Source organism: Furipterus horrens, unplaced genomic scaffold (assembly GCF_987537825.1).
Source record: "Furipterus horrens unplaced genomic scaffold, mFurHor1.1.pri manual_scaffold_9, whole genome shotgun sequence".
Classification (NCBI taxonomy): domain Eukaryota; kingdom Metazoa; phylum Chordata; class Mammalia; order Chiroptera; family Furipteridae; genus Furipterus; species Furipterus horrens.
The window spans coordinates 93,598,148-93,614,138 of record NW_028327179.1 but is presented as its reverse complement, the minus strand read 5'-3'; the positions used below and the strand labels follow the sequence as shown (position 1 = coordinate 93,614,138).

At 38.0% G+C, this 15,991-nt stretch overlaps 1 protein-coding gene across 1 annotated transcript in view; it reads right to left on the bottom strand.

Annotated features, from left to right (window-relative positions):
• Nucleotides 1-15,991, bottom strand: part of IFT56 (intraflagellar transport 56) — a 38,567-nt gene that overhangs the window by 7,823 nt on the left and 14,753 nt on the right. Inside the window, exons 8-15 of the mRNA XM_090287568.1 lie at nucleotides 10,562-10,636; nucleotides 7,728-7,830; nucleotides 5,780-5,835; nucleotides 4,632-4,685; nucleotides 3,318-3,381; nucleotides 1,546-1,634; nucleotides 1,249-1,332; nucleotides 252-321 (exon numbers count right to left, since the gene is read on the bottom strand). Of these exons, the coding sequence (XP_090143694.1) occupies nucleotides 252-321; nucleotides 1,249-1,332; nucleotides 1,546-1,634; nucleotides 3,318-3,381; nucleotides 4,632-4,685; nucleotides 5,780-5,835; nucleotides 7,728-7,830; nucleotides 10,562-10,636 (595 nt within the window). The remainder of the gene's footprint in view (nucleotides 1-251; nucleotides 322-1,248; nucleotides 1,333-1,545; nucleotides 1,635-3,317; nucleotides 3,382-4,631; nucleotides 4,686-5,779; nucleotides 5,836-7,727; nucleotides 7,831-10,561; nucleotides 10,637-15,991) is intronic.

Here is a 15,991-nt window from a genome sequence, read left to right as displayed (position 1 = left end):
TCGGTAATATTTAAAAGTAGACTCACAAAATAGTCAGGGGAAGTCAAGCACAGCCCAGGGAACAGGGTCAATAATATTGTAATAACTATGTGTGGTGTCAGATGGGTACCAGACTTATCAGGGTGATCACTTATTCAGTTAAACAATGTCTAATCATTGGGTGGTACACCTGAAACAGATATAATATTGTATGTTAACTGTAACTGAAAAATAAAAAATTATTTATAGTAAAAACAGAGAAAGAGACTCACAGCACCGAGCTAACCAACTGAGGTAAATGTAATCCTCTTTCAACTTCTCATTTTGTATTAAAAGGAAAACCTGCAAGAGAAGGAAAGAAAAGGAATAAACATGATGATGGTTTGGCAGTAAAAACATTCATATCAGCTAATCTTACATTAATGATTAACAGCCTTATAGATGACCGAATTCTACACAGGCTGCTAAGAATGAGTGGGGCAAAGCTGTGGTGATATTAATGCCCTTCTCTCAGTTATTGATATCAAAAGCTGACAAAAGGCTGGTAAGGATACAAAAGATTTAAACAGGATAATTAACAACTGCACGGTACATACTGTTTTCAGGAACACAGGACTATGTTCCTGGGCAATTTTAAAGGATTGGTGTTACACAAACTGCAATGTAAGACCGCAATACAATTAAGTTAGAAATCAAAATAAAATAAGCTTAAAAGGATAATGCATGTTTGAAAATCATGAAATACATTTTAAAATAACTCATAGTCCAAAAAGAAACCCTAATGGAAATTAGTTGAATAATTTGTTGAATAACAAAATTCAGTTGAAAAATTCAACTAAATTGTTTCTGAAAAATTGAGACAAACCACTCTATGAAGTCAGAAGTCAAGATCATGGTTAGCCTTGGAGGAAAGAGAGTAACTCAAAAGGGGTTTGAGGGGGTTTCTAGGACTATGATAATATTCTGTTTCATGATTTAGATTCTGACTATTTGGGTCTATTCACCATAAAAAATCCATCAAGCTATATATTTTGATTTGTATACTTTTCTCCATGTATGTTATAACTTTTATAAATTTATTTTAAAAAAGGGAAACATTAATGTGGTTATGAAATCCATATGTCTATTCACACTGTACTTTTTAATGTAACCCCAAGAACAAAGAGACATTTAATAATCCTTTACCCTTGATCATTATATTTTAGTGAGAAAAAGACAACAATGTTTTTGGACAGAATCATTCAGATGCCTTCCAAAGCAGGTACCCACCTCTTCACCCTCACTGGTATTGCCTGTTGCAGCTTTGGCTTGGGCATAATTAAAGTTAAAGGTGTCGTCATTATAGAAGTAACTCTGAAAAACACCCCAAGGAGAGGTCACACTGAGCATTAACATATGAAATATAAAAACATCAGTTATGCCAGAAAAACACAAAAATAAGCTTAAGGAATTAGCTGATACCACTAATGCCAGCATAGTAAAGCGCCATCTCTAAGAGTATCTTATCTCTGACACATTATAAAAAGTATTTTGTATACAAAGTCATCTAGAAGATTCTATACTGACCTTAAATGAGTTGAGGTAAATCAAGACATCATCAAATTGTTTAAGCAGGAAGAAACAGGAAGCCATGCACTGCCTCCCTGGTACTGTATCTGAAACGAAAGAGGAAAGATACCACGTGTATTCGTGAAATTAAAAGGTGTCTTTAGCTGAAATTTCAGTTATTTCATAATTTAGAGATAGGAATGCATTCCAAGACAGCTTTCAAGATGCTGACATTATAGATTCCGTTCAGCAGACAAAACTTCGGCATAATGGAGATCACAGTACTTGAGAGCGACCAATAATCTCTCTTGGTGTTAACTCTGCATCCAAAGCAAACACATGCCCTGTGGGCGGCAGTATTTTCCGGATCTTTCTCCAGGGCTTTGATTCTCTTGCCCAGCTCCAGGGCCTGCACACTCAACTACTGTGGTTCAGTGTCCGTCACTACCTCAGACGACCCAGCACTTTCAATCTCAAATGGAGAAATAATTTGCCATGGAACCATTTGATCGATCCTGACCCATTTCCTGCCTGATACCATGTTCCTATTTGAGGTGACAGATGGTTAGTATAACCTGCACGCTCGCTACTGGCACTCCCAATCTTCCTTATTCTCTTTCTGCTCCGTTTTTTCCCTATAGCAACTCATCCCAGTCATATTTACTATATAATCTATTTATGTTTTTATGTTTATAGTCTGTCTCACTTAGACGGTATGCTCCATAATGGAAGGGTATTTCTTAGTTTTGTTTACTGCTATATCCCCAACGGCTCAAAAAATTTTTGTTGCATGAATGAATGAAAAGGGGAAAGAAAATATTATTCAATAAGTGGTTTTGGTAAAATATTTGAAAAAATATCCAGGGGGGATAAAAATATTTAACAACCAGTTTAGTATGAACACGGCATCAGAATGCATGCTGGCCATAGACAAGCGGTCCAGACAGCAATGTGGGTTCACACTGGCTATCAGGCCTTTTGGCTTATTTTATATATTTTAAAAATATTTTATTTATTTTTTAGAGAGGGGAAGGGAGGGAGAAAGAGAAGGACAGAAACACTGATGTGAGAGAGAAACATTGACTGGTTACCTCTCGCATCCCGTAACCGGGGACCTGGCCTGCAACTGGGAATCCCACTAGTGACCTTTCGGTTTCTGGGACGACACCCAACCGACTGAGCCACGCCAGTCAGGGCTATCGGTCCTTTTTATAGCTCTTCCTCAGATCTTACACTGGATCTTGACTGATGAAATCAATACTTTCATAATAGAAACAAAGCCACAAATCTACTTGTGGGAAATACAGGTAAATATTATGTAACTGTAGGGGTAAGAAAGCACTGTCAAAGCTTGATACCCATGTAAGAAATCATTATGGAAAAGATAAACTTAAGATTTAAATGTTTTTATATAAGAAAAAACAAGATAGGTATAGTTAAAAGTCAAATGACCCACTGGGAAAATTACCTACAGCATGACAAAAGTTTAATACATAAAGAACTCTTGAAAAGTCAATAAAAGTTAACATTTCAGATAAAAAATAGAATGAAAAATGTAAAACTTTCATGAGCTGAAGGGGACGTTTTTCTCCTCTACTTCTATATTCTCTCATCCCAGTTTCAGCTGAGATGCCGAGGAGAGCTAATTCTAATCTTTCCTGTGCCTGACTTCCTGCTTTACAATGGGAAACCGAACAGATGTACCCCTGGACAGAGAATCACACTTAACCAGTTAGGAAATGACCAGCTCCAGGATGAATCAGGCTCGTAAGTACAGATGTCCGACCTACCACATTCACTCGCTGATCCTCCCACCAACTGAAAGAACTGCTGGGCAATCTTCATGTGATCTCTCTGAAAAACAAAGCGGAGCTGATGTAGAGGAATAAGCTGGAAATATTTTATTTGTATTATACTTCATGATTTTAACATATTCGTCAGGATTTAACACATACCCTTGTTTTAAATTCTCCCCAAAACTAATTTTTATTAGCCTAAGCAACTAGGAAATGATAACCTGAAAGTGAATTAAAACCTCCCTCTGGGTCAGGCAGAAAAGAAAAAAAATCCATCCCCAAGGCCTATCCTAAAAGTAACTTCATTAAATGAACTCACTCATTTATTCAACACATACTTGGGGCTCTTTTACCATATATTTAAATTGCAGTAGGATGTGGTTGTAACAAGGAATATGTATTAAATGAACTCATTAATTTATTCAATAACTATTTACTGCCTGTCTGTCAAAGGAGGCACTGTGAAGTGAGCTGTAATAAGATTTATTTATATTCCACTTTGTTTGAAAAAGAACTTAGTATTCTTATTTAGAATATTAGGATTCTAAAGAATAAAATTATTTTTATAATATTAGATAAATAATAGATGATTAAAAGCTTAACTTTAGACAGTTTTCATGTTTATAAAAGCTCTCACATAGAAACAATTATTTCCATTTTACAGATGCCAAAATTAAACCTCAGAGGTATGTAATATTTTTTTTAAAAGTCACTGAAAATAAGAATGAAGCTGTGCAATAATTTATTAAATATATAAATATATATATTTTTAAACTGTGTGTGTGTATTTAAACAGTGCATATATATAGGCTCTTGCCCTGGCTGGTGTGGCTCAGGGGACTGAGAGCCGGCCTGCAAACTGAAAGGTGGAGCGTTCAATTCCCAGTCAGGGCACATGCCTGGGTTGCAGGCCAGGTCCCCGGCTGGGGGTGCGTGAGAGGCAACCAATCTCTGTACCTCTTGCACATCGATGTTTCTCTCCCTCTCTTTCTCCCTCCCTCCCCCTCTCTCTAAAAATAAATAAATAAATAAATAAATAAATAAAATCTTTTTTTTTTTTTTAATAAAAATTAGGCTCTTTTTAAACAAAGCAATAATTCTTAGCATTAAAGCATCCCCTTTTTTTTTGTCTTTAATATAGAGTTCTTTTTACAGTGGACTCTGATTGGGGGATATGGAGAAACAGAGGAGGTACAGAAGAGCCTATTTGTAAGCTTCTTGCTAGTTGAACTCTGACATCTGTTTTGATTGTTTTCCATACATTATATCACTTTGCAAACTATAGATCACCAGAGGTTTTCTACTCACCGAACCCATTTCCTGGCCAAGGGCTGCATTTACCACTCCTTTGAGGATATACTCCTGGAAACACGGAATAACACTGATTGATTTTAAAGGAATGTGGAGCTATGAGATATCTTTCATGTTTATTATTTATATCAACTCAGTACTTCATATACATTATCAAAAGTTACCCAGAGTCACTTAGTCTCTGTTCCATCCCTCGTCTTAATGAAAGAATTAAGAGACTTTCATTTGGTTTCCAGCATACAAGTGTCTATGTAGCAGAACTCACCATATTTGTAAATTCTCAGTCTTGGGCAGAAATAACTCAATGGAAACTTCTAGGAGTTAAGTTATGTTTCATTTCAATACAATGGAAACAAATTAACAGTAAAATGTTTACATAATAATTTTTATCAGTTTGTCAGTCTGCCATTCTCTGTGACCATTATCATATTTTCTCCTTTCCAATGATATAATAATCTTCCTTTGCTAGAGAGCCTTTCTTTAAAAAATAAGTGTCCTCTCATTTTTATTTGTAAGGACTCCTTTGCAGTCCTAGGGCCCCACCTGTATCCTTTGCAGACTTGCCCCTATTCTTTAACACATACCCTTCTTAGCAGCTTTATCAATTTTTATGTGGGTATTCTTTTTATTTAAGAAGTATCATCAAAAGAATAATAGAGGAGATGCTGAAGCTTTAAATGCACTTGAGAAATATACCTGTTTAGACCTCACGGGGCCTCAAAACATTTTTCAATCAGTCTTATTCAATAAGTAGAATGTGTACCATGTGTTTAGTGCACACAGCATTCAACATACAACACAGACACCATCCCTGACTGCAAGGAGCTAATAACCACACCGGGGAAGAAAGGCAAGTTACAGATGATTGTACTAGCGACAGAAGTCGTTGCTTTCATCAGAATTCTAGGTTTCAGTATTTTCAAACCTCAACCCTTTTGAGGAAATGACCACATATAAGGGAGTTTAAAAATATCAAAAAACTGAGAACATTCGTTCTTATATCAAAAGTCTCACATACAATATACACATGACTTCCCTGGGATTTTATAAGCAGGAGTCGTCTTTAATATGCCTTCCAGCTACTGTTCCAAAATTCCATTGTAAACAGAACTTGGTTAGTAAAAATATGGCACATTCTCAATTACCTGAGGAGTAGTAGGTTCCAGATCCTTAATTAAGTTATAAGCTTCTTGTACATCATCTGAAATACAAAAAAAAAAGTAGCCATACTAGTTTCTATTTCAACAAACTCTTCTGCAACAGTCCCCAAAAGTAAGATCCTTTAGTACTCAAGCATTCATGAGAAATATGAGCTATTTCATCTGTCCTCTAATTCTGTATCAAGTTCGATGTTGAGTAGTTATCCTAAATATAACCAAATATCGACCTGGCTGGTGTGGCTCACTTGGTTGAGCATTGTCCTGCAAAGCAAAATGTCTCCTGTTCTACTCCCGGTCAGGGCACGTGCCTGGGTTGTGGGTTTGGTCCCTGGCTGGAACACATACAGGAGGCAACCTATTGCTGTTTCTCTCTCACATCGATGATTCTCTCCCCCCTTTCTCTAAAAATAAATACTTTTTAAAAAAGATAACTAAATATCCTTAGGAAACCCATATTAAGCTATGAAGCACCTAAAAAATGTTCAAGCTAAGAATATAGATTGGGTATTACATACCAATGACATTATAGTTATCTAAGAAAAGCAACCATTAAAAAATTTTAACAACAAATAAGAGAGAGACACAGGGGGTGGGCAAAGTAGGTAAAATTATCTGCTATCATTACCTAAAAGATAAATTATAAGGAAGGATATAAAATAATAACAATAATAAGATGAACAGCCCTAGCTGGTGTGGCTCAGTGGATTGAGCAACGACCTGCAAACCAGAAGGTCGCTGGTTCAATTCCCAACCAGGGCACATGCGTGGGTTGTGGGCCAGGTCCCCAGTTAGGGGTGCACTAGTTGCAACCGGTTGATGTTTCTTGCCCTCTCTTTCTTCCCCCTTTCCCTCTAAAAAAGAAAATAATAATAATAATAATAATAATAATAATAATACAAATAACACAAAAATAAACTGTTTAGCGTACTCACAACTGTAAACCTACTTTTGGCCACCCCTGTATTGAACATGTAGGAGTAAAGTGACATGAAGCCTGGGATTTGCTTTCCAACATTTTAGCATCAAAAAAGGAGAGCGGGGATAGAGGAACAAATATTGTCAATATCTTGAAAACTGTTGCGTCTGTGATGAATATTTGTGTGTCCATATGAGTAACTTTTGTTTACATTTGAAACTTTTTATAAAAACTAATTTATAAAATATATAAGATGCTTATTTAGTCGTTGTCCAAAAGTAGATTTTTTGTGCTTATATATCACATAGAGAGAACTGTTTGCAAGTTCATGTTTTTATTTTAATAAACACTTAACATTTTCCTCAGTGAGGAATATGTTGTCTGGTTGGTTTTGCCATGCCCCTACAAAGGCCCACTGTTAGCTTGCCCGAGGTCCATGACGGAGTGCCACCATCAGTGTGTGGCTGCTACTATACTTATGACAATTGGATAAAAGACTGCTTTAGGCATGTGTCTAACAATTGTACCCCTGCTTAGGGGCAACAAAAATCACATTCTCTTTAAATTGTAGTATTTCTCATAAGAAACCAGGGGTACAAAGAAGCAGAAAGGCAGACAATTAGAGCAAATAAAAAAGTTAATGATTTAAAGACTCAAGAAGATGTGGATGTATGTTACCCAGACGGAAAACCCTACAAAAAAGAAAGAACTGCCAGGGAAGGGGAAAGAAAAACAAGGGGACACTGAAACAGAATGGGCAGGGAACAGAGGAAAGAAAATCAGAGGGAAATAGAGAAAAGGATGAGGGAGAAGGCTGGAGGCAACAGCAGAGGAAAGAGAGGCTAAGGAGTAAAGGCCCAGCCAACTCATAGCCAACAACTCGCTCTGTCCTGCGAACCTGCTGCAAATACAGGTTTAGAATGTTATGGGTTTTAGAAGCTCAGCAGATAGTTCAATTAGAGATTAAAGGTCCTAAAATATATCTTTATAAGGAAGACCAAGACAAATTTTTCTCACCTTGACGAAGGTAGTAGATCACTAAGTTTAGCCTAGCTTCAGGAATGACATCAACCAGGGGAGGCAAAACCTGCAAAGCCCCTTGACCTTCTCGGAAAACCACCTGGAGACAGAGCAGCTGTGTTATTGTGGCAGTTAAGTACACGCGTGTTTATTGATGGCAATGTTTCAGGAGCTGCCACTTAGCACTGGGTATATGATGCCCAACTAAAATAGCTCTGGGCACCAGTTAATGTCTTGAGAACTTTTATCATTCACTGAATGTATTATTGCCTAACTAGTACCTGTGCTGCTAAGCATCTCTCTTCCTTCCCCTGCCCTCTAATTTTGATCTTTGTATTTCACTTTTTACCCTGTGTAAAACCTACCTCCACCATCAGTCTTTATACCCTTATCATCCTTCATAACTTCATTTTACATATTTTTGTCTGTCTGCCTATCTGTTACACCCACCAGCATATAAGTTCCTCATGACAAGGAACTCTGCATTTACTGTGAACTCCTGGTCCCTAGAACTGTCACTAGTACAGTCAGTACTCAGTTATTCTTTGACAAGGTGAGTATATTTTTGAAGCTCTCTATACATACATGACCTCGATCTCACTGAAAAAAAGCCATTATCTAAATTATACCAAGTATAAAAAACAGAATAAATGAATTGCATACATCTCCTTTTCTCTTCAGAAAACTTCAGAAAACTCTTAAAAGTACCCAATAATTAATGAAACTTTTTTTTTCTAGTTATTCTACATCAAAAATCCTACGAAGGAATTTACCTAACCTTTTCTGAGACTGCTTCCTCATCTCTAAGTGGGATTAGTAAGGTATACCTTTCAGGGTTATTATGAAGGTTGAATGAGCTAAAGTGGCTAAATGTGTGGCACATAGTAGCTAACATTTCATCTAACAATTCAGTGAATATTCATCAGCACCTAGTGTGTGGCTGGTATTGTAATAAGCACAGGGGCTACAGTGGGAAAAGTCACTCCCCTGTCACGGGACAGGCTTTATTCGTGTGAGGAGGGACCATCAAAAAGCAACGTGTAAGTATGTTGTCATATGATAATAAAGATTATGGAGCACACCAAACACAAAGCAAAACCACCACCCATGAAAGGACAGTTTTGCTCCCTTGGAACGAGTTTTCTCTGTTTTTAAGCCAGGCTTCCACACTTAGTTGTCAGGACTTTGGCAGTCACTTCTCTTATGATGAAAACTCCTAACCGCATTCTCCGGTCTTGATCTCTCTCCAAGCTTACTATCCACACTGTTATCTCTCACACATCCTTCTTCACAAAAATTAATCTAGCTTTATTTATAAACTAGATTAGAAGTGAAAATATTACAGGCAGAAGCTCCTAATAAAAACTATCCAAAAAAGACTGTATTGGCGGTGCAGGACTGTCTCATAAATATAATAAACATAAGACACTGTGAAGAAAGGGTTAACAGAAATAAGTGACTGGGTAGATATTAGAAATCAAGGGAGAAAAGAGTCTAAAACAACTATGGTTTTCAGCATGTATACTGGGAAAAGGAAGAAATAGAGAAACCAGAAGAGAAAGGTATAGTTATTGCCATTTCTAGATGAGGAATCTGAAAGCAAAATTAAATAATTTGCTCGCTGTCCCCAGATGTCCGAGCTGAAAGCAGCTGTCTGCGCCCTCAATGTTGCACGGTCCTTAGAATCAGACCTAACCTGTCTCAGTTTCGCAGCCCGGCCCTCACCCTGCCCACCCCTTCCCTTTCCCACTCAGCACAGCTCTTCTTCTCACTGCGCTCCACTACAAACTGCCTGCTCGCGGAAGCTCCACCTGCTCACAGACTCTCACACGTCATCCTGGTTCTACGTCTCAGCCATCCCTCAATGACGAGCTCAACTTTTACTTTCACAGAAAACCTTTCCCGTTTATTCTCATCTCGAAAGATAAGCTCCTTTGTCTTTGCCAACAGACGGAACACTTGGATCTACACTGCCTCGCACATCTTTCTAAATGTTGTATTGGGGGGAGCAGTTTGCCACTCCAAGATATGCCCTTTTTTGGTATATCGATTATTTTAAACTTGTTACCTTTAAGAAACAAAAGACTCAAGAGGAGCCCTGGACCTCCCCCTTACCTGCCTGCATAAGGACGTTAGGCAGAAAAGCCTGCGCCAGGAAGGCAGCTCTCATAGAAAACTGTATTTTCATGTGACCTAAGTGTGGCAGACAGGAGGAGCCCAGCAACGCCTGTTTCTGGGGGGCTCAGCAACAATTTGTTTACCAAATGGTTGCTCCTTAGCATCTACCTGTGAATTGCTTCCCTTCCCCTTTAAGTCCACACCACTACCCCCTTTCTCCTTAGCTCAAGGTAGCTGTTAAGCCTCAACTTCATGATTTGTCCTCAGGACCCATGTAATATATTTGGTCATTTCTCTTGTTACTGTCTCACGTCAGTTTGATTGTCAGACCAGCAAAAGAACTTAGAAGAGTAAAATAAAAATGATCTTTCCTCCCCTATACATACGGAGTGGGCAAAAGTAGGCTTATAGTTGTGAGTCCACGAAACAGTTCATTCTTGTATTATTACTTATTAATTATTGTGTTATGTATTTGTATTACAACTGTAAACCTACTTTTATCCACCCTGTATATTACTACCCTCCCAATAAGGATTTCCTTGATGAAAAGGCCTGATATTTTCAACACATTTTTCTCCTGGACAGCAAGGAGGAATTCACTTGGCGTAGAAGAATATTTGTTGAGATATCTCTCTTCATTCTTCTTTCTAACTGCTGAGATATGCTAAATCAGGTAGAACTCAAGTCGGTCCAGAGGGCAAACTACTATTCACCAGATTGTGCCTGATGAGCTCTTTAGCAAATTCAAAGGAAGAAGAAGCGTTGTCCATCAAGCTTTTGAGTTCGGCCTGAAATTGAAAAAGGAAAGACTTGTGAAAATGACAAGCGTATAGTACTAACACCACATATTTGAGCAATGCTTTATAGTGTCAAAGAATGTAACTGTTTCATGTGTTCCCTGGGACTCTGAGAAATAAGGTGATTAGCATTATTCTCATTTCACAGTTGAGGACATTGAGGCTTATGAAAGTTAAGGGACTTGAACGTTACACTGAGCAGCGAGTTTGAAATTGTGAAACCCAGTCGGAAGACTCCTACTAGAGTTAGCCTTTTCTTTCAGGGCCAAAGGCAACAAGGGAGCTAAACTTTTAGCAACTGAGATTGATTCTTCAATTTGATCTTTCCACCTATATCCTGAATTCTCACAGTACCTCCGTCCTGTAATTCTGCCCCTATTTTATTATTTATTAGACCTATCAGATCTCTTTTGCCCCCTTAACACCCCTTTGAAGAAACAGTCACCATTTCCAGTGTCTTCACTAAGACACCAGAATCATCCCTTCCTCAGCTTTCTGCTATTCCTACCTCACCAATCTATAATTTTGAGTAATCCTCCCCTCCTTCTTTTTCTACTTTCATCAGCGGGCAGCTAAGCTTTTCCGGATAAAATTATTAAGTTCTCGATTGTTCTCACTAATCACTACAAGCTTGTTCTACCTGATCACCAATGGAAGGGCACATCTACTCAGCAATCCTTTTATTAACCTCTTGATTACAGCAGCAATTTCCAAGTGTTGGATAATATTAGGCTACATCAGCAGTTTTCAAAATTTTAAATCTCAAGATCCGTTTCACAATCTTAAATATTGTTAAGGATCCCAAAAAGCTTTTGTTAGATGGATTATTATAGTCATCAATATTTATTGCATTAGAAAGTAAAGCAAAAAAAATTTAGGTATTCAATTAATCAAAAAATATAAACCAACTATACATTAACACAAATATTTTTTTATTTTAAAAACTATATTTTCCAAGACAAAAGTTTCGTTAGAAGAGTGGTACTATTTTCCATTTTTGCAACTCTCTGGTTTGACAGAGGATAGCTACGCTGGCATAGCTGTAACTGCATCTGAACTATTTTGAAAAAACGTGGTCTCTGGGAAACGTCACTGAACACTTGAGAGAATGGAAGCGGAAAGACAAAGCCCTTTAGTGCTCTGAGGGCACTTTTCCTCTCGGGCAGGGCCAGCCAGAACTAAGTGCGGGGCAGGCGAGGTGCCCGGGCGCAGACAGACAGCCGCGGCCGCTCACATTTGTGCAGCGGGCGACTGCTGAGCTTTTCCATTTCGCACCGTAGGCAGCTTGCTTGCCTCCCACAAGTCCAGGCCCTGCCTCACAGACCCCACGACATGGAGTCCCAGACCACAGTCTGAGAGCCACCTGGGCTCGATTATTGAAATCGATGCTCTCACTGAAAACAACCAAATAAAAATAGATATTTAAAGCATTTTCTTGCACAACTAATGGACATGATCTAAAAGGGGGGGGACAACTGGAGGGAGGGGGGCCACCGGGTGGAGGGGAGCAGAGGGAAGGGAAATTGGCACAAATGTAATATTATAATCAATAAAACACATTAAAAAAAATAAAATAAAATAAAACATTTTCTTAAGAATACCAAAGAAAGTAAGGAGTCACCAGAGCAAAAGTGAAGGGAGAAACAGAACCCAGAGAAGTAAGCAAGCAGGAAAGCCGCTTTTGCCCCAAAGGCGTTACTGGTCTATAAAATTAAAACCTTTGGTGGACAGTCTTGCAAGGCAATCAGAACAGAAAACAAAGTCCAGGATGGGACACGCACTGGGAGTCCAGCAGGAGAGGGATCCCCACCATCGGCCAGGACGCCACAGAGCTCCGCCGGCAAAAGAGTGAAGAGAACGAGGACGTCTGAGTGCAGAATCGCAGCCCAGCTAGGGTCCCGTGGGCAGCTCAGGCAGTCTGGAGCCTTGAATGTGGCCCAAGGTGGTCCCAGACTGGCTATCCCAGAGTAAATGCATGTCGCTTGGGGAGAAAAGTGCCTTTATTGCATGCTTTAAGGTATTCCTGTAAGTAACTTTTCAAATACAGTGTCAAGTGCACAAAGATAAGCTGATGTTCAAAGAAACTAGACTCCTCAAGAGAGAACCAGGAGAAATGAGAAAAAACAGAATCAAACCCACAAAAATTTCAGAAATTCAAACAGTCAAAATCGAATCACAGAACAAGTATGCTGACGATGCTTAAGAAAATAAAAGATAAATGTGAAAGCAGAAAATGGGAAATGGCAAAAAGTGAAGATTTTTAAGAAAGAACTTCTAGAAATATAAAGTATTGTAAACAAAATGAATAACTATATGGCTAGGTATTACATAAATGAGCCGGAAATGGCCACTGTACATCCTGGCCCCTCGCATGTCCGTATTTTCACAGCAGCTGAGACACATTAGCTCAAAAGCTTTCTGGCACCAAACTCAAATTTTACACATCCAGTTGTTTTATTTATTTATTTGTAATTAAAAAATTTTTAAATGTATTGATTAGCGAGAGAGAGAGAGAGACAGAGAGACATTGATTTTCTTCCCACTTACGTATGCATTCATTGCCTGTTTCTTGTATGTGCCCTGACTAGGGACTGGGATAACACTCTGGGCAGCTGAGCTATCCGGCCAGGGCACATCCAGTTGTTTTCAATGTGGCCCAAATAAACATATTTGAGACCCTGCCTGTTTTTCATACCCCCAAAACCTCCCAAGCATCTGCTAGCCATAGATAAGATAAACCCCAGGGCTATAAAGAACCCAAGCTGTTCTTGCCTATCAGACCTCAAGCAGCCTCTGTCCCGACATCCACCACCCTGTTGCCCAGAGCCGTCATCTAGACACAGAAGCCCCATTCAAACCCCCTCCTCCCCAGGAGTTACCCTGCATGCCTCCTCGCATTATGGATGGTTCCAGTGCCCTCACAGTCTTTGGAGAGTCACACTCTATGAGGAACTCACCCCACACAAAAACCTTTCAGAGTCACCCAAATCAAGTCTGTGGGTGCCATTATCACCTCAAGGTCATATCTGTTTCATTGATCAGCTCTGAAATCCCTGGAAGCCTCTACACCAGTTTTTGCAGCAGGTTAGATTCATCATAAAAAAGAATTAGTGAACAGAAAGAGAGGTGTGAAGAAATGCTGCTCAGAGACACAAAAGAAGGAAAAGAAGAAAACAGGTAGGATTAGACAATACTGTGAAAGGGTCGGACTTGTGCATGATTAAAGTTCCTGAGGTTAATAGGAGCCATAATGGGAAGAAGAAAAATCTGAAAGAAAATGGCTGAGAATTTTCCCTGATTATAATAATTAATCCACCAATTCAATAAGTCCCATGAAGACAATTATTTTTAAAGTTCACATCTAGTTAAATCATAGTGAAACTGAAGAAAATAAAAAACAATGAAAAAAATTTTAAATAAAATTTTTATTAAAAATGATAGATTACATTCAAACAAAATTAGATTGATGGCTAGGTTCTCAAAATAAAAATGGAACTAGAAGATAATGGAAGGATATCTTCAATGTGCCAGTAAGATATTCTATACTTAATGAAAATATCCCATAATATAAATAAGGCAAAATACTGACATATTCAAACAAAAATAGTTTGCCACCAGACTCTCACTAAAAGAGATTCTGAAGGATAGATTTTACTTCAATCAATAGGAAAAGGATCCCAGATGGAATGTTTCAGTTACTATTAAGAATAAAGAGGAAAGAATACAATTTTTTAAAATGTTGTTAACACTAAAATGACTAGATTTAGCCAAAATAATTTTTAAAACATATAATAGTGAAGGACAAAACAGCAATAGCATATGAGTTAGAAAGGTGTCAAATGAAGTGAAAATATCATCAAGTCTTTGTATTGCTGAGAAGGGAGTAAAGATTAACATTAAACTTGGTTACAGGCCCTGACCTCATGTGGCTTAGTGGGCTGGGCATTGTCCTGCTCAGGGCACATGCCTGGGCTGCAGGTTCTGTCCCTGCTGGGGCACATACCAGAAGCAACCGATCATGTTTCTGTCTCACATGGATGTTGTTCTCTTTTTCTTTCTCCCCCGCCTCCCCTCTCTCTAAAAATAAATAAGTAAAATATTTTTTTTAAATTGGTTACATGAAGGATGCCTGTGGTAATTTTTATGGTAACCACTCAAGTATGAAAACCAAGCCTATAACTTCTGAAAGTAGCACAGGAAAAAAATAGATAAAAAATAGCCAATCAAAACTAATCCCCCCCTAAAGAAGACAGAAAAAGGAGAGAAAAAAAAGTAGAAGGGGTGGGACAAATAGAAACACAAAACAAGGCAGTAGATTTGTTCCTAAATAATTAGTATTGCAATATAACTTGTAGTTAAATCTAATTGGATTAAATACTCAAATTAAAAGATAAAATGTCAGACAAGATAAAACAAAATCCAACTATATTTTTACAAGAGACATACTTAAAATACAAAGTTATAAAAAAGTTAAAAGGAGCCCTTGCAAGGGGGCTCAGCTGGTTGGAGCATCATCCCATACACAGAAAGGCTGTGGGTTTTTCGTGGGTCAGGGTACATACCTCGGTTTCAGTTTCTCTCTGTTTCTCTCTGTTTCTCTCTCTCTCTCTCTCTCTCTCTCTCTCTCTCTCTGTTTCTCTCTCGTTCTCTCTCTCTCATCCCACCGCTTCCTTCTCTCTAAAATCAACAAATATATCCTCAGGCGAGGAATAAAAAAAAAAGAAGATGTTAAAAGGAAAAGGATGGTAAAAATATACTCTAGGAATACAAACCAAAAGAAAAACTACCTTAATAGCACACAAAATGGTCGTTAAGGCAAAAAGCATAATTAGAGGGAAGAGAGTCACTTTGTACTGATAAAAGCTTCAATCCACCAGAAAGAATTATTTAAAATTTGTACATTCCTTTAAAAAATGATCTCAAGATATATAAAGGGAAAATGGAAAGCGTCAGAAGAGACAAATTCACAATAATAGTGAAAGATTTTTACACAACTCTCTCTGTAATTAACAGTAAGCAGGCAATAAAATTAGTAAAGTGATAGAAGCTGTGAGATATCATAAAAAACTAATTTGACTTATGGACATATACGGAATCTTTCATCAAATGCCTTCAGAGTATATACTCTATTCACGTACACATGGAAAGCTTAGAAACACTAGCCAAACGTTGCAGTCATAAAACAAGTTTCAAGAAATAAATGCCAACAGAATCAAATCATACAGAATATCTTCTCAGGCTACAATGTAATTCCGCTAGTAATCTTTAACAAAAAGATAACTGGAAAATTTGCCGTGTATTGGGAAATGAAGAATTCTTCTAATTCGAAATAACTCATAGCAAAAA